The sequence below is a fragment of the Gymnoscopelus braueri genome (genome assembly GCF_963280865.1).
Source record: "Gymnoscopelus braueri genome assembly, chromosome: 23".
NCBI lineage: Eukaryota > Metazoa > Chordata > Actinopteri > Myctophiformes > Myctophidae > Gymnoscopelus > Gymnoscopelus braueri.
Window position 1 is genome coordinate 26,376,330 of NC_137625.1, and position 19,286 is coordinate 26,395,615.

Sequence of the window (19,286 nt, forward strand, 5' to 3'; positions counted from 1 at the left end):
CTTTTTGACTACTAACAGCAGCACCCTTTAGTTTAGACTGCAGCAAATATAAAGATATACTGTAATGTATGTTTATATTATAGACTATATTTATGATAGTGTGCATAGTATGTAGGAAACTAGTAGTCCTAAATGCCAATAATAATAATAATAATAATAATAATAATAATAATAATAATAATAATAATAATAATAATAATAATAATAATAATAATAATAATCAATATAAATATAGCTTCAAGCAGCGATATGGGGGCCAAGGAATGCATAGGCAATATTAAAAACGCAATATGCAATACATACAATAAGCCATAGAAACAGAATAGATTGAACTTGAGACAAAGCAGCCCATGCAATTAACAAATGAGCATTCTGAACAGCTGAGCAGAGTGCTGAGAGACATTGTGGATATTGTAATGTATCTCTGTATTGTGTTGATTATAATGAAGATTTCAAACTTAGTGTTGTAGTCTCTTTATTATACAATATTCATTGGCTCATGGGGGCTTCATTTTCTCACGTACAAACTTCTGTTATACCTGAGTTATACCTGTTCAAAGTTTGCATTTTCAATTTAGTGCTATAGCGCCACCCTTTGGCCAATGGTTGTGGGTTTCGTGTTTTCGTCACTTCACCACTGCACTACGTGCTTGGCCCCCTAATAATAAGGACCATCATAATCCATCTAAAAGAAAGTATAGGCCTAGAGGGATTGTAAATATAATTTATTTTTTCAGAATTATTTCCACCAACAACCAACAAGTCAAGTCAAACTGTATATCTGTATGAAAGAGAGGTAAGCTATGCGGCCCTTACTTGAAGTTTCTTGAAATGAAAACGTATACTTTTAAAATGAACTATAAGAGAAATAAGCATGACAAAAAGTTAAAACCAAACTGAATGTGTCTGTGATCCAACATTAACCAACTGAGTTCTGTCCCACTCCAGTATGAACGGTATGTAGCAGCAGCACCATCTAGTGTACGCCTCCTGTTGGTAAAGGGACACAGAATTAGTCAAAACAAAACTGTGACATGATGAGCATTGCTGCTATTCTTAAAAGTAGCCTAATAAATGTCAATAAGATATTATTAAATTGACTATAATAATTAAAGTGTGAGTATGCTACCTGAATACTATGGAATAGGCTACATAGGGTTACTGCAATAGGCAGGCTATAGCCTATATGGCATGTAAAGTATTTGCCTATAGCCTACATGCTCATAAAAAAGTGGTTATATTCATATATATGTTTTGTAAGGTAATGGCAAATGATATGAGTAGCCTACTGGAAAGAGAGTCTGCATGGCAACAACTCTGTTCACTCACTGCAATGGACCAATTAATTGTTTACAGCAATGGCAGATGTGCATTTGTACGCAGATTTAAAAGGGTAACACTTTATTTGAGGGGGAGGAATTCAAAACGTAATTAATTCATGATGAATTAATGATGAACTACATTAATTCATCATGAATTTATCATGAGCTCATCATTAATTCCTGGTCCTCACCATTAACTAATGGTGAAGTCAGTCACTATATGACTTAACCAAGTCAGGACTGGACTGGACTTTATTCCACAGCACTACATGCCTAGTTCATCATTAATTCATCATTAATTAAGCTTTAATTACGTGAATGAATTTGCCCCCTCAGGTAAATTGTTTAAAAGGTCAAACCTTTATAGAATCAGATAAGAATCAGAATCACTGTCAGCAACAGTCATGCTCAACAACCCACCTTGACAGATAAATGGTAGCATGTGGAAGCAGCATTCGTCCAGCCACTTCAGGCCACTGGTGATCTTTCCACAGCATTTGGTGTATATGTCACAGTACGTTTGGAGAACCAGTACGATTGAAGACAGAGCGCTCGTTTTTAGGCACGGGGCTCCTTCGGGGCGAGGCGGGGCTTTTCGAGACAGGGTTTATTAGCGAGGCTCGCGAGGAGGAGGAGGAGGACGGCGCTGCGAGGCGGGGGGTTATTACGCGAGGCTCGCGAGGAAGAGGAGCCTCCTCCTCCTCCTCCTCCTCGCGTTTTAAACCGTCCCGTCCTCTCCTTCTCTCCTTCTCCTCCTCCGAGGAGGAGGAGAAGGAGAGCGCGGAGAGGCGGGGCTTTGATGCGCCGACGGAGACCTGTCTTTTGTTGTTCCCCCCCACATAGCAACCAGGAAGCTACGCTAGGGGAACCATAATATCTATGAGGGGAACGCTGAACACGCGTTCACACGCACGGCGCGCCGACTTAGTGGAGCTTGAGGCCGAGGAAGCGCGCCCTCGCGCCTCCAGGCGCGAGTGCCCGCGGTGACCGGCCGACGCTCCACTAGTCGACTCAGCGCCGTTTGATTTGTAAACCGATAGGGACAGAATAGTTCTTTTCATGGATCACTGTGTGTGTGTGTGTGTGTGTGTGTGTGTGTGTGTGTGTGTGTGTGTGTGTGTGTGTGTGTGTGTGTGTGTGTGTGTGTGTGTGTGTGTGTGTGTCAGGGAGAAAGTAAAACAAAAGCCAGAACACAATAAAAGTATCTAAACAGTCCTGCTTTCAATAAACCAAAAAAAGCATGAGCGCGTGCGCGTGTGTGTGCGCGTGTGTGTTTGTGTGTGTGTGACTGTGTGTGTGTGTGTGTGTGTGTGTGTGGCCATATATGTTTGTGCACAAGCCTGGCTTGTGGCTCCCTCTAGTGCTGGGTGGGTGGTAAAAACGAGCGCGCATTCTTCAATCGTACTGGTTCTCCAATCATACTGTAACATATACATCAGCAGGGAAGCTTCCATGCCGGTGGGCCTCCAGATTGTCCACTCGCGCGCCACTGACCCAGTCCCATTCCCAGGGGTATTCCCAGCCAAATATGTTTCTTTCCATGCCTATCCATGCACCGGCCTCCTCCCACACATTTGCTGGTACACTTGGGTCTTTCAAGAGCTGCTTCACCTCCTCCTGCACACTGTCATTGGTGATGTGCACCAGGCTGCCTCCACGCTCCATACATACCTTCAGGGCATGCATCCAGTCCATAGGATCTTTGTAGAAATGTAAGTTGCCTGGTGCAGACGTCCCACTGGGAGGAGACCCCGGGGCAGACCAAGGACCAGATGGGCGGATTACATCTCCACACTGGCCTGGGAACGCCTCGGGATCCCCCAGGAGGAAGTTGCTAATGTTGCTCAGGAGAGGAAGGTCTGGAGCTCTCTGCTGGAACTGTTGCCCCCGCGACCCGACTCCGGATAAGCGGTTGAAGATGGATGGAGATGGATGGTGCAGACAGGAGATGAAAACACACGCACGCACGCACGCACGCACGCACGCACGCACGCACGCACGCACGCACGCACGCACGCACACAAACACACACACACACACAATAAATACTAACAAAGCAGCATCAATGACAACATTTTGTATGCTAATTTATAGTAGAAAATAGGCAAATTCTGTTAGCGCCATTGATTCTCTCTATTCTCTGTCTATTTTATACACGTTTGCAGTTGTGCCTTGTATTCATGTCATTCCTTAATCCAATTAACCCAGAGGCCCCACAGGGAGAATATATTAAAAGTAAAGCTTTCTTAAACGTCAGTAATTGTCCATTCAACCACACCAACTTAGATTGAAAATGATGTAGGAAAACTGGGTTAACACTAAGTAACTTTACACAGTAAAATCCTCACTCAGAGTTAAAGTGAGGATTTTACTGTGCGGTGGTCACTGTACCTTTTGATGAGCATGGTGAGCATGTGTTTTGAGTGTGGGGAGACGTGGGGGACATGGAGGCTGAGGGCGGAGCAGGTGAAGCCATGGTCTCACTGGAGGGGGTTTCAGTTGTGGGGGGCACGGTGGGGGTTTCAGTGGTCAGGACATCCGTGGTGTTGTCAGCGGTGCGTCGTTCTGCATCAGAAGGGCGAGGACATCGTTTCGTACCCATAAAGTTATCTGGGCCAGAACACTAGAAAATGCAAATATGGATGCTGCAACTTTTTCAGAACCGTTTCGGTGACCCTCTCACACAACTGTTGCCAGTGGTGGAAAAAGTACTCAAATTCTTTACTTAAGTAAAAGTACCAATACTGCAATATAAAAATACTATGTTACAAGTAAAAGTCCAGAATTACAAATTTACTTGAGTAAAACTACAAAAGTATTGGCATCAAAATGTATTTAAAGTACCAAAAGTGAAAGTACTAAATATTTGAAAATAGACGATCTACAAGCTCACAACGCGTCGCATCGCGACGCGTTGTGAGCTTGTAGATCTGCTATTTTCAAATAGCCTATGTATAAAATAGGGCTAAAGTGGTTAATGTATGTTTCTTTATAACATAGTTTATATCTGAAAAGTAACTAGTAACTAAAGTTTTCAAATAATTGTAGTGGAGTAAAAGTACAATATTTGCCTCTGAGATGTTGTGGGGTAGAAATTGGAAATACTCAAGTAAAGTACAAATACCTCAAAATGTTACTTAAGTTAGTTACTTTCCACCACTGACTGTAGCCTACTCACCTCCGTAGCACAGGAAAGCTTTCAGACTGGTACAAGCTTCTGCCTTCAGTTTACCATCAGGGTTCATCATAATCATGCAGTCTGCTGTATCATCACTATTTATCTCATCATTCACGGGAGGAAATGGCTCTCCACTGGACCAGTGCCAAGTGCTGGTTTCGGGCGTACACTTCAGGCCAATCCAGCACCATCGCCCTTTGCTGACCTCATCAAAGGCCTCCTGCTCCTTCTTGTTAGTGATGCTTGCTAGGTCTCCCCCCTTTGTACGTTGACAGTCTCCAACTGCGTCTGTTTGTGTCTTCGACCCTTCGTGTAGGATGTATTGCTTCACTGTCGCTCCATTGTCATCATGAGTAACTTAAAGTGAACGTGAAACAAATTGTTCCTCATTACTTTTTCACATCCCAAAATGTGAGATCTCATGATGAAGATTTCTTCTATTTTCTGAATTATATACAATCTGTCTAGATTTAATGACAAACAGTGTCAGATGTGATAACTAAACCAGTGGTTTATCTAGCGCTAAACAACAGTGACTGACAATATATATATATATATATATACAACAGTGACCGACAATATATATACTGTATGTGTGTGTGTATATGTATATTATGTACAGTATATATCGTTGCTGTCGAGTGGAAACCTTGTATGTCCAAAACCCTCCCTTTTTTATTATGATTTAAAAACATTTTAAAGTAGTAAAAATAGCCGATCTACAAGCTCACAACACATCGCGACATATTGTGAGCTTGTAATCTGCTATTTTCACTACTTTTTTGCTATGATTTTGATGAAGTTCTATGATATAAAATATGATAAAATATATCTACTGTATGATAAAATATATAAAAAGTTGAAATATGGAGATACAGTAACGATATATAGAATAGAATAAAAAAGGTCATACCGTTTTGACACACATAGCACCTCTCACTGTCACATGGCTGTGGCTGCCAGTAAGATCCATCAGTAGTAAATGCACATTTGTATCCAGTCTGCCCACAGCTACCATAATGAGGTTGCCAGTTCAAGTAAAAGAAGTGCTCCTTATTTGACCACCGCCATATTGAGTTTTGTCTTTGGAGACCAGTCCATATGGCATCTGTGAAACTATTCAATGCTGCTTTGGATTGATTCCAGTCTGCCTCATTGTGCATGACAGAGAGATCTGAGTAGTGTGTTTCACAGTATGTTGTTGCCTCTGTCCAGTTTTTCATCTCATTCACCACTGTATATTTCTTGGCTGGATACAGTACTGTTTAAAAAATAATAATTATCAATTGATATTGGAACAAAAGAGGAAATGTGAGTATTCATTGCAAGGAAAAATTAGGACAATTTTAAGTAGGAACAAATTGTAATTGGATTAGTTGGATCATTAGTAGGATAGTAATTAAGTCCCTTTCCCTCAATTACTGTACATCTGCACATTGACATTGTCTTTCAAAAATGGTCATTGAAAGAAAACACCATCACAAGGCTTATAACATGAAACTTAAACAGAAGTCACCTTTGCCATGGCATTTGTTCAGCGAGTATCCTGAAACGACTCCCTTTTCATGTTCAATCTTCAGAGGATTACCAACGGTTGAGTTTTTGAGCTTGCAATCACGATTATCTCGTCTATGGAAAATAGAAGGATGAAGAAGGTGGGGGAAAAAATAAACAGCACATATGCGTATATGACTAAATGTAATACCATAACCATCCTGTACAGTAGGTAAAGTAAATGTTTTGTATATTTACTTGTATGAGAAATGTTGACATGCTGGATTATTGGTACAGTTTCTTCTGCAACTCCATTTTGGCCAATATTTTCCAATATGTTCAGAAAGCAGCTCGTTACCATCAAGTTTTACACCATGGAGGAATTCCCTGCTGCACTCTGATTTGAACAAAAACATGGAAATTCAGAAATGTAACAGATTTTTAGCAAAGACTACAGAGAAAGGACAAAATCATTTCTAAATAGCAGAATTTTGGAAGGGAGCCTATAACATACCCTATATGAAAATGCTGCTCATGTTTTGGCAACCGTTCACAATTATTTTGATGAGAAAGTACAATGCTGTATGAGAGATATCTAGCATTTAAATTATTTAAAAAAAATGCTGTACAGCAAATGTACCATATTAGTGATAGCCTATATGAATATGAAGAGGAAAATTGCTTTTCCTTGCATAACATACCACAGAAAATCTAGATCACGCATCACTTACCCTTTACTACTTTAAGAACATAGATTTGTTGATTTGTGTCTTTGCAACAGCAGTAAGTTCCACTGTTCTCGTGCTTAAGATTGTAAATGGTCAAGTCATTGTCGTTGGTCATCTCATTGCCTATGGCTCCCTCGAGCAACACATTGCTGTCACACCGACCAGAGCAACTTCTACTCCAGGACGTGCCCTCTCCAAGTCCACATACGAGAGTAATGTTTCTACCCTCAAGTACCGGTATAGGCCTATCAATCCCCAACATGAGGGAAGACTGGGATGCTGAAGAAAAACAAGGTTGCCAGTCACTGTACCATGACATAAAATATCCTATAAGTGTGGTTTCACAAAAATATAATTCCCCCTTATGCTAAATACATTATAATTTGGAGTATCTGATTTTGCACATTTTTTTGAACCTTCTTAATTCTATGCACACAACAACCAACCTAACAATGAAAACACACTCACTTACCCAGCAGCAACAGTAGTGGGATCAACTTTGCCATGGTAATAGAATAAGGACCACTGTCACTATTATATGGTCGTTTTTGTCTGTTTCGTAAGAGAAAAATTAATTATGTAATCACTGTATTATAGAAATAACAAAAAAATAGCATTTGACTTCCAAAGCTGTAGTATACCAATTCTGAGCATAATCTAAAAACAAAACTTCTATAAGAAAAGTAAACATTTTTACATTCTGATATTAATACCCAGGTTTGTTCAAGTCTGGACTGAATTTGTCTATCTTGGAAATTAATTGAACATGTTTCACAAGAGCAAATAATGTACCTACCCAAATGATAGATAGTTATTGTCCCTCCAGCCTCGACTGAGGGCAGGGAAATATAAATAGCTATCTGCACACAGCATAAGTTAATATGATGATGTCGTCTCCGCCCACAATGGGTTGATGTCAAGTTCAAGAAAATAAAAGTTATTGTACAGGTGTAATGCAATACTGTGTGTGTGTGTGTGTGTGTGTGTGTGTGTGTGTGTGTGTGTGTGTGTGGGGGTGTGTGTGTGTGTGTGTGTGTGTGTGTGTGTGTGTGTGTGTGTGTGTGTGTGTGTGTGTGTGTGTGTGTGCGTGCGTGCGCGTGCGTGCGTGCGTGCGTGCGTGTGTGTGTGTGTGTGTGTGTGTGTGTGTGTGTGTGTGTGTGTGTGTGTGTGTGTGTGTGTGTGTGTGTGTGTGTGTGCGTGTGTGTGCGTGCGTGCATGCGTGCGTGCGTGTGTGTGTGTGTGTGTGTGTGTGTGTGTTTCAAAGAAATACAGAGGGAATGAGGTGAGAGCAGTCAGAGCACACATTACATTTGGTTGAAATATTTGTTTATATGATTTTGATACAAAGGGACATACAGTACTGTAAGAGATGTTTTGCAAATGCAAAACTCCTCCAGTCGTTCTCCTCCTATACACAGCCACATGCAATAGAGTCCTAATATAAACCTTTAATGATTCTGGGAAATTCAGGTTAGGTCATAGCAGCAATGGCAGCAATGGTTGAATCACAGGATAGGTTCAGCTAAAAGTAAAAAACAAAACAAGATGGATCATTTAAAATCGTTAATTTTAGTTTCTGGCTCAAAATATCATCAACGGGTCTTTGAATGAATGTCTGTAGCCTACAGTCTAACAAATAAATATATACCGTAGGCTATGTCAGGGAATGAATACGTTTACACACAGAAGCCAGGTGTGGTCAATTAGTGTTAGAAGTAAAAGTCTGGTATTCAAAATTTAGTGTAATTTAGAGTAAAAGTATAAAAATATTGGCATGAAAATATACTCATTTAGCAAAATGTCCCATTTCACAAGTTTTAAAACGTATCCACAAGTTTCCTAGGGCATTGTGGGCATCACTTCCTGTCGATTTGATCAGGTATCAGCTATCAAATCGACAGTAAGTGATGCCCACAACGCCCTAGGAAACTCTTGGATAAAAGAATTTATGAAAATAGCCAATCTACAAGCTCACATATAGATCGGCTATTTTCAAATAGAAAGTATAGAGCTAAAGTGGTTAATGTATGTTTTTTAATAATAATTGAAATCTACAAAGTAGCCTAACTAGTAACTTAAGTTTTCAAGTAATTATAGTGGAGTAAAAAGTACAATATTTGATGTAGTGGAGTAGAAGTAAAAGTACTGAAAATTTGAAATACTCAAGTAAAGTAAAAGTACCTCAACGTTGTACTTAAGTACTGTACTTGAGTAAATGTACTTAGTTACTTTACACCACTATTGTCAATAAGGGTATCAGGATAGGTGGGCACTAGGGACATCTGGGTACAGGTACAGTAGGGCCTACTGAGTAGGCTATATCAAAGAAAATGAAGGATGCCAAATGTTAACCACTAGGGGGCAACAAGAACTCATGATATAAATGGACAAAGCCTAAAGGCAGGGCAACAGGTGGTTTTAAATGCTGGCTATTCAAATAATGTGGAGGGGGGAAAACAGTACTTATGTTATAATTTGGCATTGTCATAAACAATACATAGTTTTATAAATGTTGGAAAGGGTGGTGTTTGGACAGATAAATCTGCCATGCTCCCAACATTCAGTTGAGCAGTTTTGTGATCAGGAATTCAGGAATGGAAGTCCAACCTGTTAAACTCACCTAACTTCTCTATAAACAAATATCATCAATATACATCTAATTAAACTGATATTGTTTGTGAGAATGAGCCATTTAGCGTCTGGAAGCAGTACAGAGGCGCTTGTAAAATGCAACCAAAAAGTGCTTTGTTCACGGACACCAAAAATACAAAAGACATAAAGCTCCAACAGCCTGGCTCTCATCCCACCACCAACTGAATTTGCACTGTTTGTTGCTGGTACCTTTTTATACTCAGCTGAGGTAGTTTGGACTTTGGACTCCACGTCAAGGGATATTAACCAATATACAAATACAGAAATATACAAATACATATAACATTAACTCTCATAAAATATATTAAAACTCAATGAACTACACCATTAATGATATTAACCAATATACAAATACATAAATATACAAATACATATAACATTAACTCTCATAAAATATATGAAAACTCCATGAACTACACCATTAATGATTCTCCTACAACAATATCCTTAGCAATTTCACAAACACATCACAACCCCCGCTCTGCTATTGACTTGGTACAGCCCAATTACACTGGCAACAGAACAGCCCAACTTGGTACATGTTATTAATTCTCTATTGCACTCATATATTACACATATTTTGCCAGATTATCACCAAACATTCTGTCTCCACAGGTGGAACTAGTTAGCTGAGTGGCCAACTTAGCTGGACAGGAAACAACTCAAAATGTTCGGTTAAGGTAATCAACAATAAATCATGACTGCATTAATCAATAAATAAATACAAGTTACAATGTACATATGCAAAGGATAAGTAACAGAGTTACATTGTGTTATTGTTGTTTAGATATGGACTATTATGTAAATATCTATCTAAAGTTGTCCTTTATCTGCTGCCCAACCCTTAAATATAAAAGATTTGTAAAGCAAGGGATTATTGTCAATAACTTGGGTAGGCCTATATAGTGTTGAAATTATCACCACTATGCTGCTACTTTAAATTTGTTCAAAAGTCGCATAACGCCATTTTTATCATGTTTGATATAGGACCTATTCAGTTCTGAGCCCTAGGTCATTGATAGCCTGGGCACCATTCCTTTTCGGGTATATGATCCGGTCGGGAAAATAATAAAAAGTGGCCGGATGGGCAGAACCGGAAACACGTCTCACCCCAAAATAGGTCCGATAATAAAATCCTTGATGCGGCATAGTTTAGCTTATTTTTTAAAATGTAAATGTGCGTGCACTATCCGGAGACTATTTAGCGTCTGTATTATCCCACGGGGAAATTCTATTCCATTTAAATAGGGATTGGGGAACCAAAATAAAGCGGCACCGCAAAACCGGATGGGCAGAATCCGGAAACAGGATTATTTTCTCTTTTTTTTTTCAGTAGACCGGATCATATGGGTCTTTAGTAACGAACACCAGGCTTTCCTCCGAGGTGGAAAGACTGGTGATGCGAGGTTAGGTCATTGATGCTACATGTCTTCTGCCCCCTGGTGGATACCTGTGCTCTGCATTCCTTTTGGGGGCTAATCGATCGGTATGATCCAAGATGGCTGCCTGCATGTAGCTCCCTGCACGTTGTTCTGAAGGGACATCATTTCTAATTTTGGAGAAGTTATGGTGCAATTTACATATATATTGTTACTTATATTTCAAAATGAGCCTTATCTTGATAGAAGCAACCTATAATGACTTCATATCTTTTGTAGCAAAATGTCAGGAGTTTGTATCAAATATGATACAGTGGTCTATGAGTCAGTAATGTTTGTATCAAATGTGATAATAATAATAATAACTTGAATTTATATAGCATCTTTCAAAAACCCAAGGACTCTTTACAATACAAAAAATAAACAAAGTATTTGCCAAAAGCCTGAGTAAACAAGTGTCTCTTCATTGCAGACTTGAAAGAGTCCAATGTTGGCGTCTGGCGAATCTCCATGGGGAGGGAGTTCCAGAGGTCAGGGGCTGCCACGCTGAAACCTCTAACACAGAGGGTCCGCTTATTGCTGTGAGAGATGGTGAGGAGCCCCAAGTCAGAAGACCTCAGGTTCCGCTCCGGGGTGTAATTCTGGAGGAGACCTGACAGGTACCGTGGGGCTAGGGCAGGGGTCTTCAACGTTTTCAGGCCAAGGACCCTCTAGCTGAGAGAGAGAGATGAAGCAGGGACCCCCTCTAAATTGTATAAAATTGTGTTTCAGATACACTTTTGCTGCTCTTTTTTCCCCTCTACACCTATAACTCTTTGCCAAAAATAGCCGATCTACGAGCTTGTAGATCTGCTATTTTTGGCTAAAGTTCTCCTCAGAAAAGGGATGCTAGGGTTCAAGTGGTTATTGTAAAAAAATAAATCATATCACAAAAAGATTTGGGGGACCCCCTGTAGTAACTCTGAGGACCCCCTAGGGATCCCGGACCCCCTGTTGAAGAGCCCTGGACTAGGGCATGGAGAGCTTTACAGGTGAGGAGGAGCAATTTGTAGGTGATGCAGAACTTAATCGGAAGCCAGTGGAGGTGTTTGAGGAGGGTGGGGGATGATACAGCGGATCTATGAGTAACATAGATAAATCCCTCAAAGTTGTCATTATTATAGTTTTTTCTTGATGCAATATGCACAATGCAGAATACACAGTTTTTATTATTTAATTAAAATAATTAAAGATTGAAATGTGATATTTAGAGCTAATATTTAGAGTCGAAATTGAGAAATGTACATACATTTGTCATGAGCCTATGAAACCTGATCATTTTGATAATCAGCAATGGCCTTGTGTTTTTAGAGAGGATTCCACACTACCAGAATGACCACGTTAGATAAGATCGTCATGGTTACACCAAAGGTTAGCCTGATGTGACCTATGTGGTTTGTTCCGTCTGATAGAGCTACCTAACCGTTAGCTGGGACTCTACGATAAAGACCATACAAGATGGAGAAAGGGAGAAAGGGTGCTTTTTTTCTAGTATGAGCAATTCACATTTGTCATGCCATTTATAATGTGTTATATGCGATTACCAGATACATTTTGCATCCGGTTTATGCAACCTAATAATGGCCTACAACATGGCCTTCTTTCAAAGTTTGACAAATGAAGTGCTGACTGTCAGCAGGCATGTAATATAAATACCGTACATTATCAGAAAATCTTGACAAGCATTCGCTGGAGGGTAAAAAATATGGTTCATAACTTCATAAGTGGTTCAATAATAATCAAAATCTACAAAGTAACTAGTAACTAAAGTTTTTCAATTTGTAGTGGAGTAGAAGTACAATATTTGTCTCTGAGATGTAGTGGAGTAGAAGTAAAAGTACTGAAAATTTGAAATACTCCAGTAAAGTATAAATACCCCAAAAAATTACTTAAGTACTGTACTGTAGTAAATGTACTTACAGTAGTTACTTTACACCACTGCGTGCGCACGCACACGCACATGCACATGCACATGCACACAAATGCACAACACAGTCACAGACAAAAGCACACACCAGCGGAACCTAGGGGTGGTCAGTAGTCCCCTTCTGTTTCCTCTGTCAGGGACACACGCCTCCCTTAGCTACACTCCCCCCACCCCTCTCAAATAAGAATTTACCCAGACAGGATTTTGGGAGCAAAAGAGGGGAAAGGCTGTAGGAAAGGCAGGGAGAGTCCTAGTGGGTTATTATACACATTATAGCTTGAACGAGTGGGATAGGAAACAAGAGGAAGAGACTCCTAGGGTGAATGTTTGGTGTTGTCATTGAATGATTGCTGGCACAGTGGGCCGTTCATTGAGGATGTGTAATACTATGGCATATTCAGTGCTTAGAATCTGAAGAAGACATGCAAGGATACCTTTCGGGAGGATTGACGACAAGCTAAGCCAACAACGGGCAGGTAGGTGGTTGAGTCAAACTGTCAAAATGTTCTGAAGGATTCCCCCCTCCCCCTATACTTTGTAACACAGGCTGAAGTAAATCATTGTGTACCTGCTATGTGGAAACAAAAAGAAAACACATTGTTGTTACAACTAAACCAAAAAGTCTAGAATAGGATCTCCACCAGGAAATTGATTGATAGTATGTATTTTCTTGGCCATGCATTGAATTCTAAAAGTATCAATATGGGGAAATAACATAATAGTGGTGAGTCCGGGGTGTGGTCCTTGAGGGGGTTCCAGGTGGTCCCCAGCTAAATGGAACGTTGGTAACCAAATGGACCCTTATAGATCTTTAACTCTTGAGAGTGTAAAATGAAACCAAATGGTTCATTTTATGCTCTCAAGAGTTAAATTATTGTTAAACATCTGTATTACTTAATTAAAGAAAGAATTGTTATTTTGATCAACGTTGGCCTGTTTATCTATATGGTACCAACATCAATACAGCATGGAATTGTGGACAAAATCGTATCCAACGACATCAAAATATTGTCTATATAAGTCTTGGGGTCTGAGAGTCTAAATCTCATCAAATGGTGGTCCCTGGTTCTCCTTTTCAAAGTGGCGCCTGCCTGGTGACATTTAACAACAATACGCCTGATTGTAGAAGAGTGGAATCCCACGCTCAGGTTCTGATCCACTTGACTCCTAGATGTAATGTTACTGATGGAGAGAGTTACACAGACGCTCTCATTCACTTTGGAAATGCGGCCTTTTAAATGTACCCGCAAGGCTCAATCTAAGTCCATTTGGTTACGTGTGTACACTTTCAGAGTTACAAATGAATAAATTAACACTGAGGATTTTGCTGTGTACTCTCAGAGTTAAATTAACTCAGGATTTGCGGTGTCAGGTTAGCTCCTGGAGTGTTTTAAGATGGACCAACATGAAAGGTCATTCTGGGTTGAACTGTTCTGTTTTATTTTGTATGTATTCTAAGCCTAGTGTTTCTGTCATTGATAACTGGGTTCCAAAGACCAGGGACATTTTTGGACTACAATCACGTTTTATTTGTCCTTGGCTTTGAACAGCATACCAGCCCCCAGGTTCAAGTCAATAAACCAAGTTCAACTAATGGAAAGTTTAGGCCTTTCTCCTTCCTTTAAATTTTTGTTTTTAGAGATGTCAAACAAACAAGGGTGGTTATCATTATGCGGTGAAACTGAAAGTAAACAGAAAAATAGTCAACCCACATCTGACAAGACTGTATTTGCCAAATGATGTCACATGGGACAATGAACTCAGCGATAAGGTCAAACTAGCTTTGTTGGAACTTTATTCCACAGGGATGATACATGCCCGTGGATGCATTTCCTCTAACGCAAAAAGCATGTCATTATGTGAATGAGAAGTAGGCCATTTCTGAAAAACAGAATGTATGTTCAGCAGTACCAAAAGTAAAAGTACTAAAATGTTTGAAAATAGCCGATCTGCAAGCTCACAACGCGTCGCGATGCGACGCGTTGTGAGCTTGTAGATCGGCTATTTTCAAATAGCCAAGGTATAAAATAGGGCTAAAGTGGTTAATGTATGTTTTATAATATAATAATTTATATCTGCAAAGTAACTAGTAACTAAAGTTTTCAAATAATTGTAGTGGAGTAAAAGTACAATATTTGCCTCTGAGATGTAGTAGAGTAGAAGTAAAAGTATAGACAATTGGAAATACTCCAGTAAAGTAAAAGTACCTCAAAATTGTACTTAAGTACAGTACTTGAGTAAATGTACTTACTGTAGTTACTTTCCACCACTGATGTTCAGCCAACCTTCTCTGGATAAGCCAGCTTTAAACTATAATACGTTTTATCGGCAGGTGATCAGCTATGGACTCCTATCTTCCAGAGAATCAATACTGTGTGTCCAGGCCCATCTACTCAAACCCCACATTCGAGGAAGACAATGAAAGACAGAACCATGAACAGAGCACCTTCAAGGAAAGGATCGGCAGGACATGTGGGAGGTCTGTTTGTGTGTGTGTGTGTGTGTGTGTGTGTGTGTGTGTGTGTGTGTGCGTGTGCGTGTGCGTGCGTGCGTGCGTGCGTGCGTGCGTGCGTGTTAGTGTTGATTTTGACAGCAAATTTTGCTTCAGTTTTAGTAATAGTCTTTTGAATCAGATTACATTTAGTTTTAGTCATATTTTAGTGATCTGAAATGTTTTAGTGTTAGTCTAGTTTTAGTCGACTAAATATAAGATCATAGTCGACTAAATCTACAGTTGATTTAGTCGACTAAAATATATTTTGGCGGAGCGCAACCAAACATAAAATGACTTGTCTTTTAGTTCTACTGGATCTCTTCTCCACTAGTCCCTCACTAACATTTTAGTCTAGTTTTTATTTGTTGACGAAATTGTCAATATATTTAGTCTTAGCTTCAGTCATAATAAATTTATTGAGTTTTTATTTAGTTTTCGTCAGTGAAGAAAGGTAGTCGATGAACATTTTTCGTCATAGTTTTAGTCGACGAAATTAACACTGGGGTGTGTGTGTGTGTGTATGCGCGCACGTGCGTGTGTATACAGTAGGCTTGTGAATGTGTGTGTGTGTATACGCCTGTGAATGTGCGTGTAGATTAAATGTACAAACTCTCATTCTCCATATGCAGCTGTTCTGGTAGGCAGGCCCTAAAGATGGCGAAAGGTGTATTTCCTTTAATTGACTGGCTCTCCAGATACCCAATCAGGGAGTGGCTCCCTAGTGATGTCATCTCTGGCATTAGCACAGGCCTGGTGTGCAGTTTACAGGGTATGTATGTGTTCAAAAGAATAAATGCTATGATGTAATGGATCCACAAAAACAAAAGAGGTTATTTGGTTTTATAGCTATAGTTGTGTGTTTCATGTAGGTATGGCGTATGCTCTGCTGGTGTCAGTGGCTCCAGTCTATGGTCTCTATTCAGCCTTCTTCCCCATCCTCATCTACTTCCTGCTGGGTACCTCCAGGCACATTTCTGTGGGTAGGTCCCATGCGTTTGACCGTCTGACAGACGGTCTATTTATTTCTAGGTGATGTAAACATTGAACGGAGCAGCTTGTGTCTTAGTGTACAACAACACACACATGCAGTATAATAATCACATTGGCTCATGTTTTTTTTCATGACATATTTTTACATGACACTTGCCTGCAGTGTTGATTTCATCGACTAAAACTATGACGAAAAATTTCCGTCGACTACCTTTTTACACTGACGAAAACTAAATAAAGACTAAGCTACGATGACTAAAACTAAGACTAAATATATTGACAATTTCGTCAACAAATAAAAACAAGACTAAAATGTTAGGGAGTGGACTAGTGGAGAAGAGATCCAGTAGAACTAAAAGACTATGCTTTATGCTCAGGTGTTGCACTCTGAAAATAGCAGATCTACAAGCTCACAACACGTCGCAGCGCGACGCGTTGTGAGCTTGTAGATCGGCTATTTTCAGCATGCAACCAAGTGTAAAATCAGCCATTATGACGCCATCAAGGCACCACCAAAATACATTTTAGTCGACTATATCAACTGTAGATTTAGTCGACTATAATCGTATGATATTTAGTCGACTAAAACTAGACTAACAGTAAAACATTTCAGATGACTAAAATGAAAAATGAAATATGACTAAAACTAAATGGAATTTGATTCAAAAGACTGACTAAAACTGAATCAAAATTTGGTGTCAAAATCTACACTACTTGCCTGTGACACTTCCCTTCTCCTTCCCAGGACCGTTCCCCGTCACTTGTCTAATGGTGGGGTCTGTGGTGTTGAACCTCGCCCCCGATGACAACTTCCTCCTTCCTCTGAATGGAACCCCGGATGTGAACGGCACAGTGGTTCATGCAGAGATGCTGGACAGGGAGGCAATGGAAGCCCAGAGAATCATGGTGGCCTCTACCATGACTGTGCTTGTTGGTCTATTTCAGGTAACAGAAGATGTGGGGGGGGTTTGTAAAAGAAAATGTGTCCCACGATTTTTGTAACCCTTTCACACCCGGTGCCAATTATCTAAGTCAGTGGTTTTCAACCTTTTTCGCGTCAAGGACCCCCAATTTGACACATGTTAGCCCACGGACCCCCATTTGAAAAAATATGCCAGGGACTCAACCATTTTGATTCCTTGGGGGTCCCAATCTACACTGTATCATCATCATTTGTGTTCATTTAACTCTTAAGGTCCTTACACACCGGCGAATATGCGAATATACGCAAAATTCGGACTCGTTCCGAATAATTAAAAGACGCTTTTTCGCTTCGCGAAACTGATGTGGACGCTTGCATTGACTTTATAAGGTTTTTTTAAAAAAAACGTATTTATTCGCATGAAGAATTCGCCCCGGTGTGTAAGGACCTTTAGAGTGTACAAATGGAACCATTAGGGTTAGGGTCCATTTGGTTCCATTTGTACACTCTCAGAGTTACCGACACACAAGGGGTCAATTTGGTTCCTAACTGTTAATTTGGCTGGGGACCCCCTGGAACCCCCTCAAGGACCACTGGTGGTCTTCGGACCACTGGTTGAGAACCACTGATCTAAGTGATCCTAGGGCGGCGCTACACTCCCCAGTGTAGCGCCCCAGCCTAGGGAGCCCAGAGCCTCCTTCAATGCATGAGAGCCAACTAGCCTTCTTGTCACCTGACAGGGGGGAGTTTCCCCGGTAATACTACTACTACTACTACTACTAATAATAATAATAATAATGATAATAATAATGATAAATATATTTATTGTATATGTCTCCTTACCTACCCTACCTCTCATCCTCATCGCCAGGTTATGATGGGATTGTTCCAGGTGGGATTCCTGGTGCGTTACCTGTCAGACCCTCTGGTTGGAGGCTTCACCACAGCAGCTGCCTTCCATGTCCTTGTCTCTCAGATAAAGACTGTCCTGTCCGTGCCCACCAACAACCACAGCGGATTGTTTTCTATTTTCTATGTAAGCGTGTCAAAGCATCTTCATCTGTGTTGCGCATCGTTTTTTTCCCTTCTTTTTAGACATTGTTTGTTGGTGTTTAGACACTCATTGATGTGATCACCAACGTACGTCAAACCAACATGGCCGACCTGTCATCTGGACTGATCACCATTGTCATTGTGATGTCCGTCAAGGAGCTCAACTCTAGATTCCAACACAAGATTCCAGTGCCCATCCCCATCGAAGTGATTGTGGTAGGGAACAGAAATATTACTATTATTATCATTATTGTTACTAGACCGGTGCCCGAACTTGGGGACCACGCAAGTCGGGGAACGATGTAATTTGGGAGCGGTGCAAGTTGGGAAGTTGTCAGAGTACACGCCGTATACGTTCCAATGCCCACAGGTATTGGAACCGGCCTACTCGGGAATGGTGCAAGTTGGGAAAGATGCAAGTTGGGAATTCATGCCCCACCCGTTTATGCAATGCCCTTTGTACTTGTTTGTTGTCAGAGTACCCGTTGTACCTGTTCTCAGAGTACCCAGTGGGGTACCACGCTGGGCAAGACCTGGGATGTTGGTTGTCTAGGACGGAAATGGTTGAATTTGGCGGAAGTACCGCCCAAGGAAATGATGTTGATGCTTTACAAATCTGTTAACATTCTCTGTGAATGAAACGAGTGTTGTGATTGGTCAAAAAACATAATTTCCGGGGGAAACACGTACGACGGAAATCCTGTCCACTCAGGACTTCTGAGACACTCGCTGGTTTAGGTCGTGACCAGGCTCTTCTCTTCGCAGATGAGTGAGGCTGGGAACGAGGCGAGTGCTGTACCCACTTCCATACGACTGATCGACTAAATATGGAGGGATCCCTGATGTCATGTACATGAGCATGCGAATAGAGTTTTATTGTACACGTTACCACTTTCAGTATATTGGCACAGAGGCACAAACGTGATGCATAGCTCGGACAATCCGTGAAGCCGATAAATCGGGGTTGGCCAATCAGGGAAGTCAATGCCAACAGCCTCCAAACATACATCCTGCACAGACCTGTGGACAGACAGGTATACTGTAGATAGTCGTGGTATTTCTGTCCTTGGAAACCATTAGTCCTTTCAAATTCCCACTTTGCACCGCA

The 19,286-nt window shown here is 40.6% G+C and overlaps 2 protein-coding genes across 2 annotated transcripts in view; one reads left to right on the top strand and one right to left on the bottom strand.

The window, feature by feature from the left end:
* Positions 1–2,551: 2,551 nt before the first annotated feature.
* LOC308079891 (uncharacterized protein) lies at positions 2,552–7,547 on the bottom strand. The gene is made up of 9 exons (XM_080421512.1): positions 7,519–7,547; positions 7,195–7,274; positions 6,726–7,001; positions 6,253–6,391; positions 6,017–6,129; positions 5,414–5,761; positions 4,501–4,857; positions 3,714–3,887; positions 2,552–3,043 (listed from the first exon to the last, which is right to left on the bottom strand). Exons 2-9 carry the CDS (start codon positions 7,226–7,228, stop codon positions 2,739–2,741), a joined length of 1,746 nt encoding a protein of 581 aa, XP_080277638.1. The 5' UTR covers positions 7,229–7,274; positions 7,519–7,547; the 3' UTR covers positions 2,552–2,738.
* A 5,478-nt stretch (positions 7,548–13,025) lies between these two features.
* slc26a4 (solute carrier family 26 member 4) overlaps positions 13,026–19,286 on the top strand; it is a 17,217-nt gene continuing 10,956 nt past the window's right edge. Inside the window, exons 1-7 of the mRNA XM_080421781.1 lie at positions 13,026–13,195; positions 15,052–15,198; positions 15,843–15,982; positions 16,083–16,193; positions 16,949–17,148; positions 17,997–18,161; positions 18,242–18,394. Coding sequence (XP_080277907.1) covers positions 15,062–15,198; positions 15,843–15,982; positions 16,083–16,193; positions 16,949–17,148; positions 17,997–18,161; positions 18,242–18,394 — 906 coding nt within the window. The 5' untranslated portion in view covers positions 13,026–13,195; positions 15,052–15,061. The remainder of the gene's footprint in view (positions 13,196–15,051; positions 15,199–15,842; positions 15,983–16,082; positions 16,194–16,948; positions 17,149–17,996; positions 18,162–18,241; positions 18,395–19,286) is intronic.

Coding starts and splice junctions, on each gene's coding strand:
- LOC308079891 (XM_080421512.1), bottom strand. CDS start 7,228: ATGGCAAAGTTGATCCCACTACTGTTGCTGCTGG. Junction 7,002..7,194: donor CCCACTACTGTTGCTGCTGG/GTAAGTGAGTGT, acceptor GTTTTTCTTCAG/CATCCCAGTCTTCCCTCATG. Junction 6,392..6,725: donor TGTTCTTAAAGTAGTAAAGG/GTAAGTGATGCG, acceptor TGTTCAAATCAG/AGTGCAGCAGGGAATTCCTC.